The 23,422-nt window shown below is 37.9% G+C and overlaps 1 protein-coding gene across 1 annotated transcript; it reads left to right on the plus strand.

Annotated features, from left to right (window-relative positions):
* Positions 1 to 2,015: 2,015 nt before the first annotated feature.
* On the plus strand, positions 2,016 to 21,451 carry Dbp80 (putative ATP-dependent RNA helicase Dbp80). The gene is made up of 11 exons (XM_071689703.1): positions 2,016 to 2,190; positions 2,540 to 2,715; positions 4,586 to 4,965; positions 5,253 to 5,355; positions 5,916 to 6,030; positions 6,555 to 6,709; positions 13,328 to 13,492; positions 13,810 to 13,972; positions 17,928 to 18,037; positions 18,618 to 18,795; positions 18,970 to 21,451. Exons 2-11 carry the CDS (start codon positions 2,656 to 2,658, stop codon positions 19,032 to 19,034), a joined length of 1,494 nt encoding a protein of 497 aa, XP_071545804.1. The 5' UTR covers positions 2,016 to 2,190; positions 2,540 to 2,655; the 3' UTR covers positions 19,035 to 21,451.
* The last annotated feature ends 1,971 nt before the right edge of the window (positions 21,452 to 23,422 follow it).

A 23,422-nucleotide genomic window follows, 5' to 3' on the forward strand; every position in this document is an offset into this window, starting at 1 on the left:
GGCAACCAATCCGGATTGAGGATTCGCAAATGATGTCCTTTAGGTGCAATTTCGACTTGCTGAAAAATAATCGTCGTCCATTAATTTTCTAATGTAGAGAAGAATGAATAAAACAGCCAGCAATCTTGAATACGCATTATTGCAGGGAATTAATTTTTTTTATGATGGTGAGACCTCAAGTTTTAATATGGAGTGACGGATAAATGTCTGGTTGAGACCCCAGTCAATCCATTCACGAATTATGCAAATATATACCTTTTTAAATCTATACATGCACAAGCGAAGCTGTTTTAACACTATTTTGTCTTTATCTATCTATTTAACTTCAGACTGATAGATGGAAGGTATCCACGGAAGTTTGACAAGGATAGTTAGTTTAAGGTGGCTATGGACAGACATGAAACAGCAGGAAGAATGAATTAGACCAATATTGTGTCAGACTTTATCCTCAGTACACAACCAAGTCTTCATAATGCAGAAGGTCAGGTAAATGATAACTACATAGAGACACACACACACACACCCCTTAAACTGAGGAAGTTCACGTCAAACACAAGAAGAATTGTGAAACAGGACTACAAAGTGGAGATTTATAGATACAGCAACAACTGGGTATTGACATGACGCAAGCTCATGCCCAGGAAAATTTCCAATGTGAATAATTTATAAGCAAGAGATGGAAGTTCAGTCCACAAGCCTGAGAATTTCACCCAGTCAGTTCACAATATCAGCCATTAGGCAGCTGACTCAGGAATAGTAGTACTCCATTAATGTTTTCAAAGACTCTCCAGATATTGGGAAATGTCAATTAAATTGGCGGCTTATGACTGTGTTTGTAATGGCGCTGGTCATGCACTGGTCAGGCAAAAAAAGAGAAGTCTCGCGAATTATGGCCGCAGATAGGGCTGACCAAGCAATGGGTCAGGCAGCGATATACACCGATCTTCTCACTAGTGTACAGCCCACGGTATTTCACTGCCAATGGCGTAAATTAAAGAAAAAGAGAGATGGTTATTGCAAGTTGTCATAATATATTATGGTTGAATGTAATTTGTACTGGCTTCTGGCGAGTTAACAGTTAGAATTAGTATCCACTCAAAAAATCTTGGTCTAACTTGTTTGACGATGCGAAGGTGTGGGATAGAGTCACAAAAAATGCCTAGAATACCATATTTCTGCATTGGCAATGTAAAAAAAAAAAAAGGGATCAAACTACAGCGACGGGAAATACTACTAATGAATGCAGTTGCTGGAGAGCGGAAGTGTTGCCAAGGTTCCCGTTGCTGAGCATCAAACATGGCTTCGCTGGACGCTAAAATGGACGCCATCATCGTGTAGAGGCAAATATGATAACGAATGCCAAAATGTCAGTATCCATATCTTTTTGGTCAGTATTTATCAGGAGTGGTCCTATTAAAAAACCAACTGAACGTACGTTAAATATGACATGACCTTCCTCCCTCCCCCCAATCACTATACTGTGTGCTTTGTTGAAATAGGATATATTGACACGTACAAGAAACAATTATTTAACTCAAATTTCATAAATATTTTGATATCGGGAATCTGCATGAATAAGGTGGTGGTGATGCACGGCTGATGAACTCAATAAAATGTATGAATGGTCGAAAGTTTTTCAAATATGGCGGAATCCTTTTCTATTTCTTTTTGTTGCACGATATTTATGACCAAGTGTCATGTTGGGGGAATATGCTGCCAAACCTACTTGCATAAGACATCTTTTGTTTAGTGTATCAACAAAGTACAGTTCATTCCCCCACCTTAGAGGAAAATTGGATCCACACTGGAGTGTAGCCATCTGAATGTTTACATTTCTTAATAATTTGGATTTTTTTTAATGTGAGCAATTCCATCACAAATCGGGATATGACGTTCAAAGTTCAGAAATTATTGATATCGTGAAGGATAGAATTTAAATGTGTTATGACCTTAAGAAGAACGAGAGAGGATGGGGTTAAATTTATAATTTTTGATACATGACTTGAACGAGTCCTGAGATGGACGAGTCACGAGAGAGGTCGGTAGACACACAGTGTATTTATTAAGTGTGAAAGAAGTCAGTGGTTGGAGTCTGTGTAGCCTGGATTTTGTAGTTTTCCTGCATGGAACTGTGCCAAACGTGGGTGTAGACAGGACATTTATTACAGAGAAGCAAAGGGATAAATAGAGGTAAGGTGAAAATTGCTCAATATTGACGCAGTGTGACCACGAGAATACACCAGTTCTGGAATAACATACATACATATCTACATGTATCACATGCGCTGTTGTTCTAAATAAAGAATCTAATAGCATATGGTGGTATATCAAAGTTACTGCGAATTTTAGTCTTTGTCATTCATTTTTCATGATTTTAGGAGCTATGAGCTGATTTGACACAAGCCACCTTACATTCCACTCATAACATGGATTAAGATAAAGTAGGTATATGATTGATGAAATAAATAATTGTTGTTTTTCACTTTTCATATATATTTATTTGATTTTTTAATCGTATTGTTAATTTTTACATAAACAGTCCACTCTCGTCGGGGTTAGAAAGAATCCAGTTCATGAGCCTGAAACAAGAGATCTTCATCTGTAGAGTTGTTGTACTAAAGCAGTGCAGGAGTTCGAGTGAAATACCTGCAAACCATGAGTGACGACTGGGCTAAGGCGGCGGAGGAGCAGGAGGCCAGGGACCTGGCAACCCAGGTAGGTCCCATTTACAGTTATCTCACCCAACTCCCAAGGGTTCGTGGTGACAGTAGTGGTGGAGGAGAACCGCCTGGATCTCTCTCTCTCCCAGGTTCTTGGAGGGGATTCCTGCCTCCCAGTGCTGCTGGTTGTAGATGGTCCAACTACCTATTCTCTCCTCACTCTTCCCTGTCGGATTCTTATCCCTGAGATGGCATTGGCACTCTGCCTTGCTCATGCTGGAAGAATTTCACAGCCTGACATTCAGAGACCAAATACCTGGCTGATACATAACCTCGACTGGTATAGAAGATACTCTTTATCTCCATCTTTTTTCCCCCCCATCAGTTTTTCTTTCATTTCTTCTTCATTTCATGGTGAGTCCCAACCCACGCTTATCCCAATGGGAGTCCCAGGCACTCAGTGCACTGGCCCAGTGCTGGCTTCCTCTATACTTCCCTTTTGCTCATTTCGGTCGACCAAGATCACAAAGACTCATCTCAGGCACTTTTAACCTGTCATTTGTCTAACAGAGGTCAAAGAGCTGTTGTCATTATATGGCTAGTCCCAGGCAAATGTATCATGCAGTATATATTTACTGTGTACTTATGTGAATATTTCATACACATAAATACCTTTATCTAGTGCAGTCCTCGTACATTTGTAAGTATTTTATACACATAAATACCTTTATCTAGTGCGGTCCTCATAATACATTTACAATGACAGCACAAGGTAAAGAATAACAATAATTGGGTACAAAAGTATTATTGAAATAAGTTCACAATAGAATGATTTCAGAATGACTAAAAACTAATGATAAAGAATTTAACGCAGTTACCAGCGCCTTTGTTGAAGGATTGAAAGTTAGTTACGTACTGGATGAATTAAGATCATTGGCACATTGCATGGCAAATTGGATGTAGGAATTGCCCGATTGGTCTAATGTCACGTTACTTTTGTGTGTGTTGATACTAAAATGGCAAAACGGAAGTTGGTGTTACATTGAAATTAAAAGGAAGGTCTGAGGGTAGATGACATAGAACAGTGAAAATTAGGTAAGATTTTAGTTTAGGAGAACCAAAAGAATGAGAAATAAATGCTAGATATGTATATTGTTTCCTTATGGAAGCAATTTAAACTGGTTTTGCATGATTTAGAACATTAGTTCCTGTCATATGATAAAATATGTTGTAAATGATGGGGTTGAGCTATAAAGATTAGAGGAAATGTAGGGATAGTGTAAAAGTGAATGAAACTCTTTTAGAAATCGATGGAACATAGTAAAACCCAGGTAGAAGTCTAGTTTAGCTGTACAACCCCATTAACTTTGGATACTGAATGATTATACTTTGCAGTATCTAGAGAATTCAGTAACAGGTGTAGGGCATTGTATTTTGTTTAAATATTAGGTAAGGCAGTAGTAGTGAGGGTTATGTATTTTAAGGAAAATATTGATTTGAGTTATATTACAGTAGGTAGAATGTATAGAATGTTTGAAAACCATATGTAACTTCATCCAGTAGCCAAAATGCATAGTAGAATAAAATCAAAATCAAATTGATCCCTGGCTGTCACTTCATTCTGGGGATTTCTTTTCTTAGCACTTTATTTCTTCCACCTGTGCTTCAAGATCTTGGCTCTTACCTTTCTAAGGAGGAGAAAGCCTAAATTCTCACCTGGCAGCAAGAAAATAAGGGAAAATGTAAGATGTCTAGGCATACAGGGTGCTCAGAATGCACAGTTGGGTAGCTACTTCTTGGAAGACCCCATCAGTGCTTTTTGAGTTGATTTTTGTATGATAGTTTGGAAGCTGGTTAAATCTTCTATAGAAATTAGCTTTATGGCTCAAGAAACAGTTTATCTTAAAAGTGTGCATCATTTACAGGTTGAAACCCTAAAGCTACTCAAAACTGAAGAAGATGGAACACCCAATGCAAAAGAGAAAGACGAGACAAAAGAGGGAAATGATGCAAACGAGAACAAAGAGACCAATGATATTAAAGAAACCACAGGTGAGACTACATCAGAGGAGAATGTTACGCTGGCAGAGCTGTCACTGATGAGGAAGGTGATGAGAAAAGGTATTGTTGAGTCCAAGAACAATGTAGAGGTATATCGCAAAGACCCTAAGAATCCCCTCTATAGTGTCAAGACATTTGAGGCCCTCAACCTACGAAAGGAATTACTCGAGGGGATATATGATATGGGATTTAAGCTTCCATCAAAAATTCAGGAAATCTCACTTCCAACACTTTTAGCTGAGCCGTAAGTTTTTTCAAGACTTTTGTTAATGTAAATCCAGCAAGTTATTGTTTTAAACTGTACACTGGTTTTTACTAAATCTCTATAGAACATGTTCTCTGCTCATCTTTATGCAGTCTGAGTGCTCATCCAGTTGAATGAGGATGAGTGAAGCACATATTCTAAGAAAAACATGAAAGTTTATACATTTTATAGGCATTTTACATTGTATATGAGACATATTGTTTGTTTGTCAGTTGCATATGATAAGGATGATTTGATAATTGTAAGTAATGATGAACTTTCCACAGGCCTGCCAATATGATTGCCCAATCGCAGTCAGGTACAGGGAAGACTGCAGCATTTACATTGGCCATGTTGAGTCGCATTGACCCCAAGAAAAAGTGTTGCCAGGTATAGTATTTGGAGATAGATATTATTATTATTATTATAATTATTATTATTATTATTATTATTATTATTATTATTATTATTATTGATATTATTATTGTAAGGAAGAGGTAAGGGTAGCTTAATGTTACAATGATAGGTTGGCAGATGTGAGGTGTTTGGAATGCAGTAGTATACGGAGAGAGTCTTTTTGAATGGTTCATTGAAAAAGAGAGGAAGTCATCAACAAATACAGTGCAAGAATGGATATATTTGGAAGAAAACTGGAAACTATTGTACAGATTATATGGAGAAAAAATAGACTTTATCTTACAAAAGCTTACCTGGTGATCAGGGAGAAAAGCTTATAAGATTCAACTTTTTTGAGTTAGTGATACAGATGATATTTGATGTACTGTTTTAGAATAATTCCAGAAGTTACAAACTAAATGTTAAAGCTGTTGTGAAACAGTGATGATTTCCAGATCCATTTTTACTACTTACCCATGTACCACATTCCTCCTAGTCTGTTTTGTACCATTTCACTTATCCCTTGTGAAACTGATTTGCATTGTAATTTTCAGGCGTTGGTTTTGTCTCCAACAATGGAGTTGGCACTACAGACACTCCAGTGTGTGAAGCAGATGGGAAAAAAATGTACCGACATCACTGTTCGCTCTGCTGTAAAGGGAAATACAGGTGATTGTGATTTTGCTGAGTCCAGTGTTATATACATATTACCAGGGCATGTGAAGCATCTGGGGTAAACCATGGAAAGTTTTGTGGGGCCTAGATGTGGAAAGGGAGTGTGGTTTCAGTGCATTACACATGACAGCTAGAGACAGTGTCAACGAATGTGGCCTTTTGTCTTTTCCTAGCATTACCTCGCCGGGGAAGGGGATGCTATTTCATGTATGGCTAGGGTGGCGACTGGAATGAATAAAGGCAGCAAGTATGAATCATGTACATATGTATATATTTATATGTCTTGTGTATGTATATATATGTATACATTAAAATGTATAGGTATGTATATGTGCGTGTGTGGATGTGTATGTATATACATGTGTATGTGGGTGTGTTGGTCCATTTCTTTTGTCTGTTTCCTTGCGCTACCTTGCTAGCGCAGGAGACAGCGACAAGGTATGATAGATAAATAAATGTAGTGTCAGTGCATGTCAACTAATTTTAGAAAGTAATTTTTTATGTTGTTTTCTTTCCAGTTCCTCGAGGACACAAAATCACTGACCACATAGTCATTGGTACACCAGGGAAAGTGGTTGACTGGGTTACCAAATACAAAAGCCTTGACCTTCGTCAGTGTCGGGTGTTTGTCCTTGATGAAGCAGATGTTATGATTGCCACTCAGGGCCATCAGGTACAGCTTTTTTATTTTCTTTGCTTAATAGTGAACCATGGAGAGACATGCCCTTGTTCTAATTAAGTGATAGGCAGCATAGGCTTCATAGAAAGGGATGTCGTACTTTTGGTCATGGTGGTTACCACTTGCTCAATTGATTGCCACTGAGTCCTTGCTAATTGCCGGCTAAATCTACTATTCTAGCCTCACTTAGGCTTGGTCTGTCATCCTACCCCTACCTTGAGGAGATAAACATCCAACTGAAGGCAACAAACCAAGTGGCTCTTCATTTAGACCAGACAAGTAACTCGACTTTCAGGTGTGGAGAAGCAAACTGCTGTAGCTCCTAGTAAGTGCAGAATTTATCTCGTAATGTCCTGTTTTGTGCAGTAGAGAGACAGTCTCACACAGGCTTTGCTCAGAGCATCATGATTGTTTGTTTATCATCTTAATCGTTAGAATGAAGGAAACATTGGAAGATATTAAAAAAGTTACCTTTAGGCTCTTTGTCTTATATGTTTTATATGACTTGTAGTTTCTCCACGATTCATAAGCTTCTCAAGCTATATAAGGGTTTCAAGCTTTACAAACTCCTTATGTTACATGGCCTGTTCATGTTTCTTGATCTTTATAGGTTCATAAGAAGTACATATTTACAAGTTTTTTGGGGAGTTTAAGAAGTTGTTCAGTTTTTTCAAGCATTTGTGCTGAAGAACCCACAACTTTTGCCCTGAACTCTAGTAATGAGTGATTTATTTTCTCATTGAGGATTATAATACTTGTGACTCTCACTTTGCAAGTCTCCCTGACCTAATACCCTACACTTGCCACCGTATCATCAAACACATTCATTAATCCTTCAGAGCACTCACTCCATCCCCTCTTCCCCTCATTACTGCCTATTATCACTTTCCAATTTCCCACTTTCTCCAGTGTTCACATTTGTTCTCTTGTTTTCCTCACACTCGGTATCCTTCCAGAACATCTTATTCTCCCAGAGGTTTGGTTTACTCTCACCTTTTGCCATTCTATACTGATAGATAGATTGTCACTATTTTTTTTTTTTTTTTTTTTTTTTTTTTTTTTTTTTTTTTTTGTCACTGTCTCCCGCGTTTGCGAGGTAGCGCAAGGAAACAGACGAAAGAAATGGCCCAACCCACCCCCATACACATGTATATACATACGTCCACACACGCAAATATACATACCTACACAGCTTTCCATGGTTTACCCCAGACGCTTCACATGCCTTGATTCAATCCACTGACAGCACGTCAACCCCGGTATACCACATCGCTCCAATTCACTCTATTCCTTGCCCTCCTTTCACCCCCCCTGCATATTCAGGCCCCGATCACACAAAATCTTTTTCACTCCATCTTTCCACCTCCAATTTGGTCTCCCTCTTCTCCTCGTTCCCTCCACCTCCGACACATATATCCTCTTGGTCAATCTTTCCTCACTCATTCTCTCCATGTGGCCAAACCATTTCAAAACACCCTCTTCTGCTCTCTCAACCACGCTCTTTTTATTTCCACACATCTCTCTTACCCTTACGTTACTTACTCGATCAAACCACCTCACACCACACATTGTCCTCAAACATCTCATTTCCAGCACATCCATCCTCCTACGCACAACTCTATCCATAGCCCACGCCTCGCAACCATACAACATTGTTGGAACCACTATTCCTTCAAACATACCCATTTTTGCTTTCCGAGATAATGGTCTCGACTTCCACACATTCTTCAAGGCCCCCAGAATTTTCGCCCCCTCCCCCACCCTATGATCCACTTCCGTTTCCATGGTTCCATCCGCTGACAGATCCACTTCCAGATATCTAAAACACTTCACTTCCTCCAGTTTTTCTCCATTCAAACTCACCTCCCAATTGACTTGACCCTCAACCCTACTGTACCTAATAACTTTGCTCTTATTCACATTTACTCTTAACTTTCTTCTTTCACACACTTTACCAAACTCAGTCACCAGCTTCTGCAGTTTCTCACATGAATCAGCCACCAGCGCTGTATCATCAGCGAACAGCAACTGACTCACTTCCCAAGCTCTCTCATCCCCAACAGACTTCATACTTGCCCCTCTTTCCAAAACTCTTGCGTTCACCTCCCTAACAACCCCATCCATAAACAAATTAAACAACCATGGAGACATCACACACCCCTGCCGCAAACCTACATTCACTGAGAACCAATCACTTTCCTCTCTTCCTACACGTACACATGCCTTACATCCTCGATAAAAACTTTTCACTGCTTCTAACAACTTGCCTCCCACACCATATATTCTTAATACCTTCCACAGAGCATCTCTATCAACTCTATCATATGCCTTCTCCAGATCCATAAATGCTACATACAGATCCATTTGCTTTTCTAAGTATTTCTCACATACATTCTTCAAAGCAAACACCTGATCCACACATCCTCTACCACTTCTGAAACCACACTGCTCTTCCCCAATCTGATGCTCTGTACATGCCTTCACCCTCTCAATCAATACCCTCCCATATAATTTACCAGGAATACTCAACAAACTTATACCTCTGTAATTTGAGCACTCACTCTTATCCCCTTTGCCTTTGTACAATGGCACTATGCACGCATTCCGCCAATCCTCAGGCACCTCACCATTGTCACTATTACTATTATTATTCTTATTGTCATTATGTGTGATGCAAAAATAGATAGATTGTTACTATTACTATTATTGTTATTGTTATTGTCGTTATCTGTGATGGCAGAAATGGGTATGTTTGAAAGTATAGTAATCCCAACAATATTGTATGTATGTTAGGAATGGGCTATACTATGCTGAGGATTTGCAGAGGAGGGGTGATATGTAGGAAATGAAATGTTTGATGGCATTATGTGGTGTGAGTTAGATTGGTCGAGCAGGGAATAAAGGGATAAGAGAGAAAGGTTTGATACTAAAAATGTGGTTGAAAGAGCTGAGGAGGGTAGAGAGAGAGAATTAGTGAGGAGAGATTGACAAAGAGGATATTTGTGTCACAAATGTTTACATGAGTTTATATGAGAAAGGCAGGCAATGGGAGGCCTGATTGGCCCACAAGTGCGTTGTCTGAAAAAAAAGAGTTTAAGTTGACAAGGAAACGTAATCCCACTCAGCAGTTTTTTAATTGACCACCGACTCTCCGCTGCTCCACGTTAGCCTTCTACTGTCCCTGTCACCGCTGTCGTTTATACAGTTTATTTCTGGCGTTTTTCTCAGAGTATACTTGAATTTATAAGATGTTTGTCTAAATGACTTTTGAAGGCATTAATAGTCTTCGCATTCACTACATCTGACGATAACTTATTTCAGTGCTCAACACATCTATAGGAAAAGAAGCTTTTTCCCATGTCCATACTACATCTTTTAGTTTTGGGTTTTATTCCATTTGTCCTGATAACCATATTTTCTTGTATATCAAAAAGATGTTCATGATTTACACTATTGAACTTGTTCAGAATTTTGAACACTTGGATTAAGTTATTGCGAAGTTTACATTTTTTAAGGGAGAAGAGATCTAATCATTTTACACTCTTTTCGTGTGCCAGATTTCTACGGGTGGGATCAATTTTGTTGTGCATCTTTGTACTTGCTTGGGGACCAGAACTGGACTGCATATTCAAGGTGTGGTCCTACTAGAGAATTATAGGGTGAGAATTGTTTCTGGCTATGAAACCAAACATATGGTTGCCATTTTTACGTGCTGCTTGACACTGTTTAGTGTACTTTAGATTTTTTGTTTTAATGACAACTCCAGGGTCCTTTTCTTCCTTTAGTTTAGTAAGAGAGTTTCTGAATAGTTTGTATGTGTAACGTATATTCTTGTCTGCATATTGCACAACTTTACACTTGTCTACATTAAACTTCATTTGCCTTCTGTCTGACCACTCTGCTTGTAAGTTAAGGGGACAGATAGATGGGAGAGACCAGATTAAGAGATGGAAAGATTGAGTGAAAAAATATTTAGTGATTAGGGCATGAACATGCAAGGGGGTGAAAGGCATACATGGGGGAACTATCTCTGTTATGCAGGTGTTGACTTGCGGTGAATGGACTGAGCCAGGACATGTGAAGTGGCTGAAGGAAACCAAAGAAGGGTCTGTGGTTCTTGTTTATGAATAGGGGGCTGTGGTTTCAGTGTATTTCACATGACAGCTAGAGAATGAATGTGAGCAATTGTGGCCTTCCTTCATCTGTTTCTGGCTTTGCCTTGCTAACAAGGAAATGGCAATCAATGAAAAAATAATCATTATTGTCCTCCATCCTTGAGGATGGAGGAGAAAGAATATTACCTTCATATTCCCTGCATGTCATGGTAGGGTTAGGGGTTGGAAATTTTGTTATATTTCAATATTTAAAAGATGAAACAGAAGGAGCCAATCAAAGAGTACTTCTCTTCCTCAAAGGCTCAGAATGTGGTCTCTGAATAAGACTGGAGAGATTAGTAGTGTGTTTGGAGAAAGGTTCCTCAGTATGTTGAGGGTAGGGAGTCTTGGTAGGTGAATCAGATACTGTTTGCAGGTGATGCAGCTGTGTTGGCACACTCTGGATGATTGTTTCTGACTCTGGGAGAGTATGTGAAAGGGGGAAATTGAGAGTTAATGTGAGCACAGTAAAAGTATGGTGATGAGGTTTAGCATAGGATGAGACATGATGCATTGAGTATAAGTTTGCATGAGGAGAATCTGTAGGAAATGGTGTGCTTATGCACCTAGGAGTGGACATGGCAGCATATGGAACCATAGGAGCTGGAGTGAGGAGAGGATGCAATTGTCCTACCTGTATACAGTGAGGAGTTTGTGGAAGACATGACCATTGTTTATGAAGGCAAAGATGGGTATGTTTGAAAATATGATAATCTCAGTGGTCTTGTATGGATGCGAGTTGTGGGCTCTTGAATAAATGATGACTGAAGAGGGGGGATTTGTTGAAAATGAAGTGCTTGAGGCCAACATGTTGTTTGAGGAAGAGTGGTTGTGCATAGTTTAACATTGTAAGGGTGAGGTGTGGTAGGAAGTGAAGGCTTTTTGAGAGAGCTTATGAGGATATGTTGAAGTGGTTTGGACTTGCTGAAAAGATGAATGAAGAAACATGGACAAAGAGGATGTCAATGTCAGAAATGGAATTGTTAAGAGGGAATGGAGGACCAAGAAGGATGTGGAAGAATGATGTGAAAGAAGATTAGAGATTCCTAGGCCAGAACATTCATGAGGATGTGAAACATGATACGATTGGTGTAGAGTGAGCTGATGTGGGTTACAGGGAATATGCTGTCTCTCTTTTCTCTCATTTTACTTCCATATTTCAAGAAATACAAAAGATACCATTAGATACAGGAACAGAGCTTGATACTGCAATATTAGCTAGTTTATTTCAGTGATGTTTGCAAGTAGTAATGCAGCATGAACCTGATGGATATATATTAAACATATGTATATTTCACTCTAATTTGTAAATGAATCTTTTGTGAAATTGGTGGGCATGCCACCACTTTCAATAATCTTCAGCATCATTTACCCTGCTGGAATTATGGGGTGTTGGAATATTCAGGTAGCATATGGCTATTAGTGTCATACTTCATTGATGTATATTGTCCTTCAAAATTCCACTGAAAGATTAAAGAATTCTCTCTACTGGATATCACTTTTAAGTACAATCACCCTACTTGCATACTTGTTTGATTTTATTTCGCATCTTAATATAACTGACTGACATCTGAAACCCCTCTTGGTAATTGTCTTATACAAATCACATGACCTCACACATTCATCCCTCTTTTACATATCTTGGCTGTGCATTTCATATTTTAGGTAGCAGTGCCTAGGTATATTACCAGTACTACCCACCTGGGTATTAGGAGGGTTAGTGATGGCTGTGTAGTGAGCCAGCATTTCAGTGATTGTCAAGTTGCATTCCTCCTTTGACCCAGGTAGCTGTCTTTCTGCCTCACCCACACATGGACTGTTGGTATTCTGTCCACAAACATCCAGTCTCTCCTTATCATGCATAGTGCTTGACGACACTTAACGTACACAACTCATTCTTTGTAATTGTAGATTTTCCTGTGGTAAGTACCATGTGCTAGCCCTGCTTTTTAGCAAAACGGTAGGAGCAGTAGATAGAAGTATATGTGGGAACATTAGGCAGGAGCATTAGGTAGGAACATTGGGTAGAAGTAGTAGGTGGTAACATTTGGTGGGAGCATTAGGTAGAAGTAGTGGATTGGAACATTAGGTAAACAAATTAGGTAGAAGTAGTCGTTAAGAACATTAGGAAGGAGCCCCTGGAAATACTGCTAGTTTCCCCCCTGCCGGTGGCCTGTGAAGGGTGAGGCACTAAAAGCTAAGAAACAGCACTAGAGTTCAACAGTTATGAAGACTCTATTACTGTGGTCACTCCCTTGACAGAGTTTCTGGAGGAAGTGGGTGTCATATATATGAATAGATAGCAATTCTCATTACCTTTCTTCCCATATTTTCTCCAACTTTCTGCAGTATCATACCTTCATATTATTTCCATTGGGAGGCTGCTGTGACAAAAATTTTTTTTGGTTTCTATATTATTCTCTGAATCCACAAATCTAGCTCAATTTCCTGTTTCCAGGACCAGTCTGTGCGTATTCATAAACAGCTTCCACCAACCTGCCAGATGATGCTCTTTTCAGCCACTTACGTTGATGAGGTGGTTACTTTTGCTGAGGCAATCATTAAGGACCCAGTCACACTTCGTCTGCGAAGGGAAGAAGAAACGCTGACAAATATCCGACAGGTAGGGCTGTGGTATTTCCAATTCTTTGACATAGTTGCCCTGATTATCCATAACTGCACTTCACTTGTGTAAAAGAGATGTCAGTTCTCCTATTGAGAGGTCTTTTTGAATCCTTATACTAATTAAGAAACTTATGCAAAAGTTTTCTTTTCAGGTTTCATTTTGGACAACACGTTTTAGAAGGATCTGTGAAACTATTTTGTGAGGTTCTTTTCCTACAGAACAACATAAGTAGTTTTTTTTTTATATCTTCCAGAATAATTTTATGATGGAATTGAATTATTTTGTTCATGTTTATACCTTTATTCTTTTTCCAGATGTATGTTGAATGTAACAGTGAAGAAGAAAAGTACCAGGCAATTTCTAATATCTATTCCATTCCGGTGGGTAGTGCAATGTTTTTCTGCCACACGAAGCATAATGCTACTTGGCTGGCAAACCGACTTAAAGAAGATGGACACCAAGTTGGTTTACTCACAGGTGAGTTACCAAGAAAATTCCATATCCATATATGCAGGTAAAAAAAAAACAAACAATTAATTGATAGGTTTGTGTGCAAAACTAAAAGAAAATGGACAGAAAACTTTATGATTACCTTTCTGTTGGCTCATTGGAGTGCTTAGTTAGTGAAGAGAGGGGATGTGGATCACATATCAAAAGGATTAAGATAAGAGGGGGGACATTACGTTGATGTTTTACTCTTTGTCAACTTGGTTGCGCACAATACTCATATTTTATTCACAAGTAATTAATAACACCAATCTTGAAACTGTTCAAACCACCCGAGTCCCCCTCATTCCACCACCCTCTGTCACTTCTGTCCTCAGTATCCAAACTTTAAAGAAATTTATCCTCATCAAAAACAAAACATCCCACTTTCACCCACACAGCATGGCTTCAGACCAAAACACTACCACAAAGGTGTAGAGTAAGGGTAAGAGAGAGATTTGGTAATACCACAAAGGTGTAGAGTAAGGGTAAGAGAGAGATTTGGTAACACCACAAAGGTGTAGAGTAAGGGTGAGAGAGAGATTTGGTAATAAGAAGAGTGGTTGAGAGAGCTGAAGAGATAATGCTGAAACAGTTAGGACATATAGAGAGAATGAACGAGGAAAGATTGATGAAGAAAATATATGTGTCAGAAGTGGAGGGGACAAGGAGAAAGGGGAGACCAGATTGGAAATGAAAAGATTGAGTGGAAGAGATTTTGAGTGCTCAGAGTGAAAGTTGTGCAAGGGATAGTGTGAATTGGAGCATTGTGGTATACAAGGTGCACTGCATTGTCAATTGACTTTTTTTCCTCTAAAGCTCAATCTTATGTTCTTGATGGTACCTTAATCACGTGGGAAATGGCAAACATATATGGAAAAAGATATGAATATGTAACTATGTGAGCACAGACTGATATGGATAGAAATGAAATTGGATGGCAAGAGGTGGGTGATTATTATTGAGTGAGAAAAAGTTAGCATATAGGATATACGTGTCAGATGTGAAGAAATGAGGTGAAGGGGTATACAAAATTGGAGAGGAAAGGATGGAGTGAAAAAGATTTAGAATGATGGGGGACAGAACATGCAGGAAGGTGAAAGGCAGAAGTAGGAAAATTTTGGCTATGGCAGTAACATTTGCACAAACTGTGTGGAGCCTTTCTCACCACATACCTGGAGGATAGCTGCTTATATGTCCTGAAAGGCATTCAGCAACAATAAGAAAATAACCTCCCAACCCAACCCAGAACTGGTCCATGGAATTGTGACAGAAAATCTCAGTCAGTGTATATACAGGCAGAGAAGTTACTCAGGCTCCAGGTATATAAATATATAGAAGCTGTGAAAAGTTTTTATTTAAGATGGAAGGCTTGTGTATGAGTAGGAAGAGGGGTAAGTGGTTCTCAGTGAATGTTGGTTTGCGGCAGGGGTGCTTGATGTCTCCATGGTTGTTTAATTTGTTTATGGATGGGGTTGTTAGGGAGGTGAATGCAAGAGTTTTGGAAAGAGGGACAAGTATGCAGTCTGTTGTGGATAAGAGAGCTTGGGAAGTGAGTCAGTTGTTGTTCGCTGATGATACAGTGCTGGTGGCTGATTTGGGTGAGAAACTGCAGAAGCTGGTGACTGAGTTTGGTAAGATGTGTGAAAGAAGAAAGCTGAGACTAACTGTGAATAAGAGCAAGGTTATTAGGTACAGTAGGGTTGAGGGACAAGTCAATTTGGAGGTAAGTTTGAATGGAGAAAAACTGGAGGACGTGAAGTGTTTTAGATATCTGGGAGTGGATTTGGCAGTGGATGGAACCATGGAAGCAAAAGTGAATCATAGGGTGGGGGAGGGGGCGAAAGTTCTGGGAGCGTTGAAGAATGTGTGGAAGTCGAGAACGTTATCTTGGAAAGCAAATATGGGTATGTTTGAAGGAATAGTGGTTCCAATATGTTATATGGTTGCAAGGTGTGGGCTATAGATAAAGTTGTGCAGAGGAGGGTGTATGTGCTGGAAATGAGATGTGAGGTGGTTTGATCGAGTAAGTAATGAAAGGGTAAGAGATGTGTGATAATAAAAAGAGTGTGGTTGAGAGAGCAGAGGATGGTGTTTTAAAATGGTTTGATCACATGGAGAGAATGAGTAAGGAAAGATTGACAAAGAGGATATATGTGTCAAAGGAAGAGGAACGAGAAGTGGGAGACCAAATTGGAGGTGGAAAGATGGAGTGAAAAAGATTTTGAGTGACTGGGGCCTGAACATGCAGGAGGGTGAAAGGCGTGCAAGGAATAGAGTGATTTGGAACGATGTGGTATACCAGGGTCGACGTGCTGTCAATGGATTGAACCAGGGCATGTGAAGCGCCTGGGGTAAACCATGGAAAGTTTTATGGGGCCTGGATGTGGAAAGGGAGCTGTGGTTTCGGTGCATTATACACGACAGCTAGAGACTGAGTGTGAACGAATGTGGCCTTTGTTGTCTTTTCCTAGCGCTACCTCGCGCACATGAGGGGGTAGTGGGTTGTCATTTCATGTGTGGCAGGGTGGCGATGGGAATGAACAAAGGCAGACAGTATGAATTATGTACATGTATATATGTATATGTCTGTGTGTGTATATATATGTATATGTTGAAATGTATAGGTATGTATATGTGCGTGTGTGGGTTGGGCCATTCTTTCGTCTGTTTCCTTGCCCTACCTCACTAACGCGGGAGACAGTGACAAAGTAAAATAAAAATAGAATGAATGAATTTATATGGGTGGCGACGGGAATGAATAAAGGCAGCATGTATGAATTATGTACAAGTGTGTATATGTATATGTCTGTGTATGTATATATATGTATATGTTGAAATGTATAGGTCTGTATATGTGCGTGTGTGGACGTGTATGTATATACATGTGTATGTGGGTGGGTTGGGCCATTCTTTCGTCTGTTTCCTTGCGCTACCTCGCTAACTCGGGAGACAGCAACAAAGTATAATAAGATGAACGAATAGTTTTGTATGAGTACCAGAGTACTATAGATGAGGTATTAGGACTTTATTCAAGTGCACAATGTGTTTAAAGCGAACAAGCAAATGTGTTTCAACAAGCACAATGTGTTTAAAGTGAACAGTCAGGTGGATGTGTGGAGTACAGTGTGAATTAGTAAGAAAGATGGTCATGCAAGAAATGAATATTGATGCTGAATAGGAATGGATTATTGCTTGCCATAACTTTAGAAACCAGCAAATGGTATTGAGGTTTGTCAGGATAGTAAATGATTTTGGAATGAAAGTAAGTACTTTCATATCTGTGGTGGTTATAGCTCTGCATCCTTACTTGATAGAGTTTAGTTGAAAGTGGTCTGATTTATAAACTCTCCCAGGCAAACATCAGAACTTGTCCCGTTTGCTTTTCTATAGGTATTACTTTGGTTTATGCTCCTGAGAGCAGCTTGCAATACATGGCACGATGCTGCATCAATTGATTACTGTGTGTTTGTTGGCAACTTGGGTGGGCCTTTTCAATGGCTGCTACTTCCGCTACACCTTGAAGCTTTGGAATTATCTACCCTCTCATGTCTTTGCCAATAACTATGACGTGGCATATTGTAAAAGACAAAGTTTTTCACTTCCTCCAAAATTAGAAAATACTTTGTCTTTTTTTTTTCCCCTTTCATAATCCTTCTGTATTTCAGTGAAGACCTGTCCTTGGTGTGGACTTTTGTCTGTTACCAGATCCTTTAAGGTAAAAAAAAAAGAAGTGTGCCTATATTAAGATTAACAAGAATTGCAAAGAGAGAGGGTCCTGTAACTAGAAGTACTGAAAATCAAAACACTTTGTAAAACATTTATGATAGGTTTTAGTACTGATTTTTTTTAGGAGTTAAACACATGAAGGTTTTTATGTGATAGAGACTGCTGGTGCTAATTCTAATAACTGAACTTTATGGGATTGATATTTGTCTTTACCCAGGTGATCTAACAGCAGATGAAAGAGTACGAGTGCTGCTTCGGTTCCGTGAGGGAACTGAAAGGGTGCTCATCTGCACAAACGTCTTGGCTCGTGGCATTGATGTTGATACTGTAAGCATGATTATTTATAACTTTCCTGTATACTTTCATAAGTATGAGAAGTTTTATTTTTTCTATTACAGTGTAAACTCCAAAATCCAGCTTTACAAAGTTCACTGACTCCCAGATTGCACTTAACTTTCAGATTTTTAGGGAAGATATCAGATTTCATAATTTTTTTACTAAATGGTTTTAAGAATTCTTAAGAGTTCCAAATTTTTTATTCTGACAAGCCTCTGAAGTTTGGATGGGTTGCTGATATCTGAAGTTTCTCTGTCTCTAGTAAACAGTCTATACCATTTGTGCTGGTTATAGGCAATGTTTTTAACAATTTTTACCCCAGATGATTAGTTTCTTTACTCTTTTACTTATATATTTTTTTGTATTTCACTATAAGTTGTATCACTGTACAGTCTTCCATACTTATCATGCCAATATGGAGCTGTTTTTGAATGCAGAGTGGGAACTATACATTGTAGAATTTTCCAAATGTAAATTGTGGGGCATCTCTCCAGTCACCACTTTAGAGTCTATAACATCAGCACTTTCATCATGGGTACCAGCACATTAGATGTTTCCACTCTCTTTCCAGGTCAACTTAGTGGTTAATTATGACCTTCCTCAAATGTTTGGGTCACACAAGGCAGATTGTGAGACTTACTTGCATCGAATTGGACGCACTGGCCGCTTTGGCAAGACTGGAAATGCTATCAACATAGTGGATGGACAAGATGACCTTCGGCTTTTAAGGGAAATTGAGCAGCACTTCAGTGAGTATTATGGAGAGATTATTAGGATATTATTGTATATTTAAAGAGATTCTCTCTCTTCTGTCAGTACATACTATACACATTTACAGAAGCCCACGTAGTCAGTGTTTCCTTTGGCATGACTTAGGAGGCCCATAATTGTTTATACTCTTTTCCATATTTTTTTCCTTACAGATATCAAAATTGTCAAGCTGGACTACAACAACATTGATGAAATTGAGAAGCTGGGTGAGGATTAAAACTATGGGTAAAGGCAAGTCAGCTTCTACATTTAAGTTCTCTGTAATTCAGCCAGCCACAGTACTTATCATGAATGGTACACACAACCAACTTACATAATAAACAGGATGCTGGGCATTATATTAATGGTCTGAAAATCCAATGAAGGAAAGGCATAGTATAACAAAACAAGAACATCAGGCAGCACATAAGAAATAAAGAATAAAAGTAAGACATGCAAGGAATGCATAATTGCATAAAGTAAATAATGCTACTGAAATGATAAGTATGAAAAGTGGGCAGGAGTGAAATTGATAATGTTAGATGTTTGTGGTGATAATTTATACATTAGATATGTATAGTGATTATTTAATTCCTTATTATACGTAGCTATCGGTAAAGACATTGGTACCATTTCACCAAGGCTGATGTATCACATATTTTTTTGTTAATTTTATTGAAAATTTTGGAGCTTTATGAAAATATTTTTAAGATGAATGAGCTTTATTGTTGCTGAAATTGTCATTGTATACTTTCCTATAAGTGAACTCTTATTTAGCATTAGGAAATCATATAAAAACAGATCTTTTTAAGATACATTTATATTATATAAATTCAGTGTCTGTTGTGTTGATTATGGGTCTCAAAGTTATTTATGACATTCATCAGTAAAATGTTCCTGTTACGTGAAAAGATAAAGCTATTACTTTTCGCTTTGACGTAAGAATTATAGCATTAATGTAGAAAAATTTTTAGCATTATGGAAAGCGAAGCCCTTGTAGTTTTCAGTCTACTGTATGAATGATAGACACACATTAGTGTTGAATTAATGATAATTATTAAAGTAATTATGGCCTTCCAAAAAGGTGCAAAGATAAAGTTTAAGGATTAAGATAATTATGTCTATAAATGTTAAAGTATCAGTACTTGTAAATTTTTCATTGATAGTGTGAGAAAAGATGGCATATAAACATGGTTTATGTTTCTAACATGTACACTCTATGGGTGTACTAATAATAGTCATTATTTAGTATAATTTATGTCTGTTTACTTATAATTATGACCACAGGGCAGATAACTGCACCTTTAGTGGTACAAGGTCAGCAGGGAAGGGAATGGGGGGTTATAGAAATATATGTTGATAGGAATATAGATTATTAAGCAATAATGTACTACTCTTGACAGTTGTTTAATACATATAAGGTAACTTGATAATTACCTCAACATATACATTAGAGACTGCATATCTGCGGAGGGCTGTATAGCATAGTGTTTTTGTTTGCCCAGTCACAGTGGCCATTGTGGTGGAGAGACAAGATATTCAAAGTGCCCTTGAAAAAGAAAGCCTGGCATCTCAGGCTGTCCCCTAAACCACAACTGTTTTATTTTTCTGAGACATTATTAAATTGATGTGATATGTTCTTGTCCTTGGAACTCAAAAAAGTGTCACTAGTATTTTTAGTATTTATATATGGAAAATATTACCTCTATTTCATTTTAGCATCCAGCAGGGCCTTTAAGCTCCTCAGCCAATGAGGATCTATTTCATTACAGTGTAAGGATATGCTAAATATTGTACAATGAAGAAACAAACTGTGATAAGTATTATCAAAGTGGACATATTTCTGTGCTGTGCGCAACCTGTCCATGAACAGTTCATGGTGTACGAAGATTAGCTGCCAATTTCCTTGAAATGAAGTTTAATTGGGATTAACAAGAAGTGAGCATATACTAAGTATATATATATATATATATATATATATATATATATATATATATATATATATATATATGTAATGTATACATACAATGTGGAACTAAAGACAAAGTGCACAGAGAGGAACAACGTAAGGACAGATATTTGAAAAAAAATTTGAAAAAATGTCTTAGATTTTTTAAAGGAATTTGGCCTTAATCTTGCAGTCATGTTAGTATTCATTACATAGTCATATTGTTAAAAGTCATTGTTATGTAGTGTGACATGGGTCATTTTTAATTTTACACTTTTATAAGGTGTTCATCAGAATTGCCTTCGTGCATAGTTTTGAAATTTCATATAAAGGAAGATGTGTAGATTTATATGTACATTATGAAGAATGATACACAACTAATATATTCAAGGAGAAATGATATCTAGTGACATTGAAAATTAACACTGGTTAAACAGTTCTTGTACATTCCTTGTTCTAAGTGAATTATAAACTAAGGGAGTTAACTAATAGCCTACAGCTAAGGAGGCAACACATGTAAGGACTGATATTGAAGAACGTTAAAGTCATATAAGATTTTCCATAAAGTTATATCTTTGCATCACAGTAAGAGAAAACTGCTGTTGTGTTTTAAGCTTTTTAATTTTTTTTTTTCAGTTGCTCAAGGGTAAAGCACAAACCCCAAGTTAAAGAGAAAAAATAAGAGAATAAAAGAACAAATAAATTTACTTGTCTTATTCTTTCTCAGCAATATATTTGATTCTGCACACCAAATGTTTTTGAGAATAATCACTGAAAATATGAAGTTTGGAAGTAAGAATATATGGCACAAAAGTGAATGGAACTGGACTGGAGTTTATATAAGAGATTTTGAAAAGTGTTTTGACCTTCAATCTTTATTTGTCAGACACATGGCCATGGATGTGCAAGTAAGTTTGGGAGAGATAAAGGAGATTAAATTTTTATTCTCAAAAGAAATTAATCTGTGGATGTTAGCGGATTCTGTCCACAAGCAAAAAATGTAAGTGTGAAGTCATCTGCAGTGAAGTTGTATCTTTGTCAGCTAATGGGAAAGAGTATAGCACTGTTAAGGACTTTTTCACCCATAAGTTCACTATACCCTGCTCCAGCATGGAGTGTAGTCTCAAAACTGTAGAAACGTCATCAAAGGGGTCCTTTGAGTTATTTTTCTCATAAATATTCACTGTTTCCCACATGAGCAAGGCAGCATGAAGATCAGGTGATTGAGCCTTACAGGATAAAAGATCCCTATTTGGATCTTTCCTCCATTCTTTCTTATTAAAAGTCATATAAGTGGGAAAGATCTCCAACCCCTCACTCCTATCCCTCATAGTCACCTTTTACAAGATGCCGGAGATGTGTTGGCAGCATTCTCTTTCCCTCTCCTCAGGGATACCCTTGAGTTATTTGAAATATATTTTTCTTCATACGTGTTCATCATTTCCCAAATTGACAAGGTAGCTCTAGGAATAGATGAAAAAGGCCTTATTTTGCTCACATACACTCTAGCTCACATGTATTATTATTGTATGATGATAAACCATTGGGTAGGTATTATCATTATCATATTTACAATTTGTATTGTAAATAATGATGATATTTAACCAGTGGACTCTGTAAAAGTAGGTGATAACGTGGTTATATTGCTGGATCTAGCACAAATCGGTTATTATTATGACTGCCCTCATTAGGGTTGATTGAATCTTAGGAATATAGAATGGAATAAGTAGTGACTCAAGCATGGCTATGATCATAAGATTCAATAACATAAAAGACAATGAATCTTTGAAAGTTTGTCCTGAAACTGATATAATTGCCAACAAGTTACACTTTCAGCTGACTAGATGGCGCTTATTTTAGAAGACACTAAGCCTCCTAAAGTAGAATACAAGAATAGATATTGAAGTGTAGAATTTTCTGATTTTTTTTATGTATAGAACAGAACTTTGTGATCTTACTTTCTTTAAGAGAAGTAGACTGCCAACTAGCCAGTATTACCAGCAGTAAACATTCTGATAGCTAGGCTTTTGAGATTGGGTCATAAGTTAAGGATTCTAGGATGATCAACCTCTGTCTAAGCCTTGTTGGGCCCAATAGTGGGATGAATCTATCTGTGAATATCAGCATTGATACTGAAATACTAAATGGTTCTAACTTGATTCCAATTTTATATGCTCTAAACTTTTATTGGCAACAGCTAATTCCACTTTCAATTTCACATTATTACCATAAATAACAGCAGTAAGTAACAGTTATTTAACATTTGTTAACTTGTATCCTGTAAAAAGTGACAGGTCTGGAAATCCTATCATCATGTGTGAAAAAATGCATATTGAAAATAAGAGATGGTGTAGTAGTCCCTTCGGTCATGTATGGATGCAAGGCACAGGCCTCAGACAGAAATTTGAAGAATTTGGTGAATGTGTTGGATATGAAATGTTCGATTACAGTATGTTGTGTGAGGAGAGTTGATAGAATAAGAAATGATAGAGTAAAAGAGTGGTATGTTGTAGGAAGAAGGGTATGTATGAAAGAGCTGGAGGAATGAGTGGGGAGGATGAAGGCCCCACAGATCTTTCCATGATTTACCCCAGAGGCTTCACATTTCATGGTTCGCTGAAGATTAAAATGTCTTGGCATTGTGGCACTGATTTAGGTTGGCTATTGATGTTTAGACA

This window comes from Panulirus ornatus, chromosome 47 (genome assembly GCF_036320965.1).
Source record: "Panulirus ornatus isolate Po-2019 chromosome 47, ASM3632096v1, whole genome shotgun sequence".
NCBI lineage: Eukaryota > Metazoa > Arthropoda > Malacostraca > Decapoda > Palinuridae > Panulirus > Panulirus ornatus.

What these genes read in the sequence shown, in the direction of transcription:
- Dbp80 (XM_071689703.1), top strand. Translation starts at nt 2,656, where the DNA reads ATGAGTGACGACTGGGCTAAGGCGGCGGAGGAGCAGGAGGCCAGGGAC. An exon ending in TGCTGTAAAGGGAAATACAG is followed by an intron (nt 6,031 to 6,554) that starts GTGATTGTGATT and finishes TTTTCTTTCCAG; the next exon opens with TTCCTCGAGGACACAAAATC. An exon ending in TTGCCACTCAGGGCCATCAG is followed by an intron (nt 6,710 to 13,327) that starts GTACAGCTTTTT and finishes TCCTGTTTCCAG; the next exon opens with GACCAGTCTGTGCGTATTCA.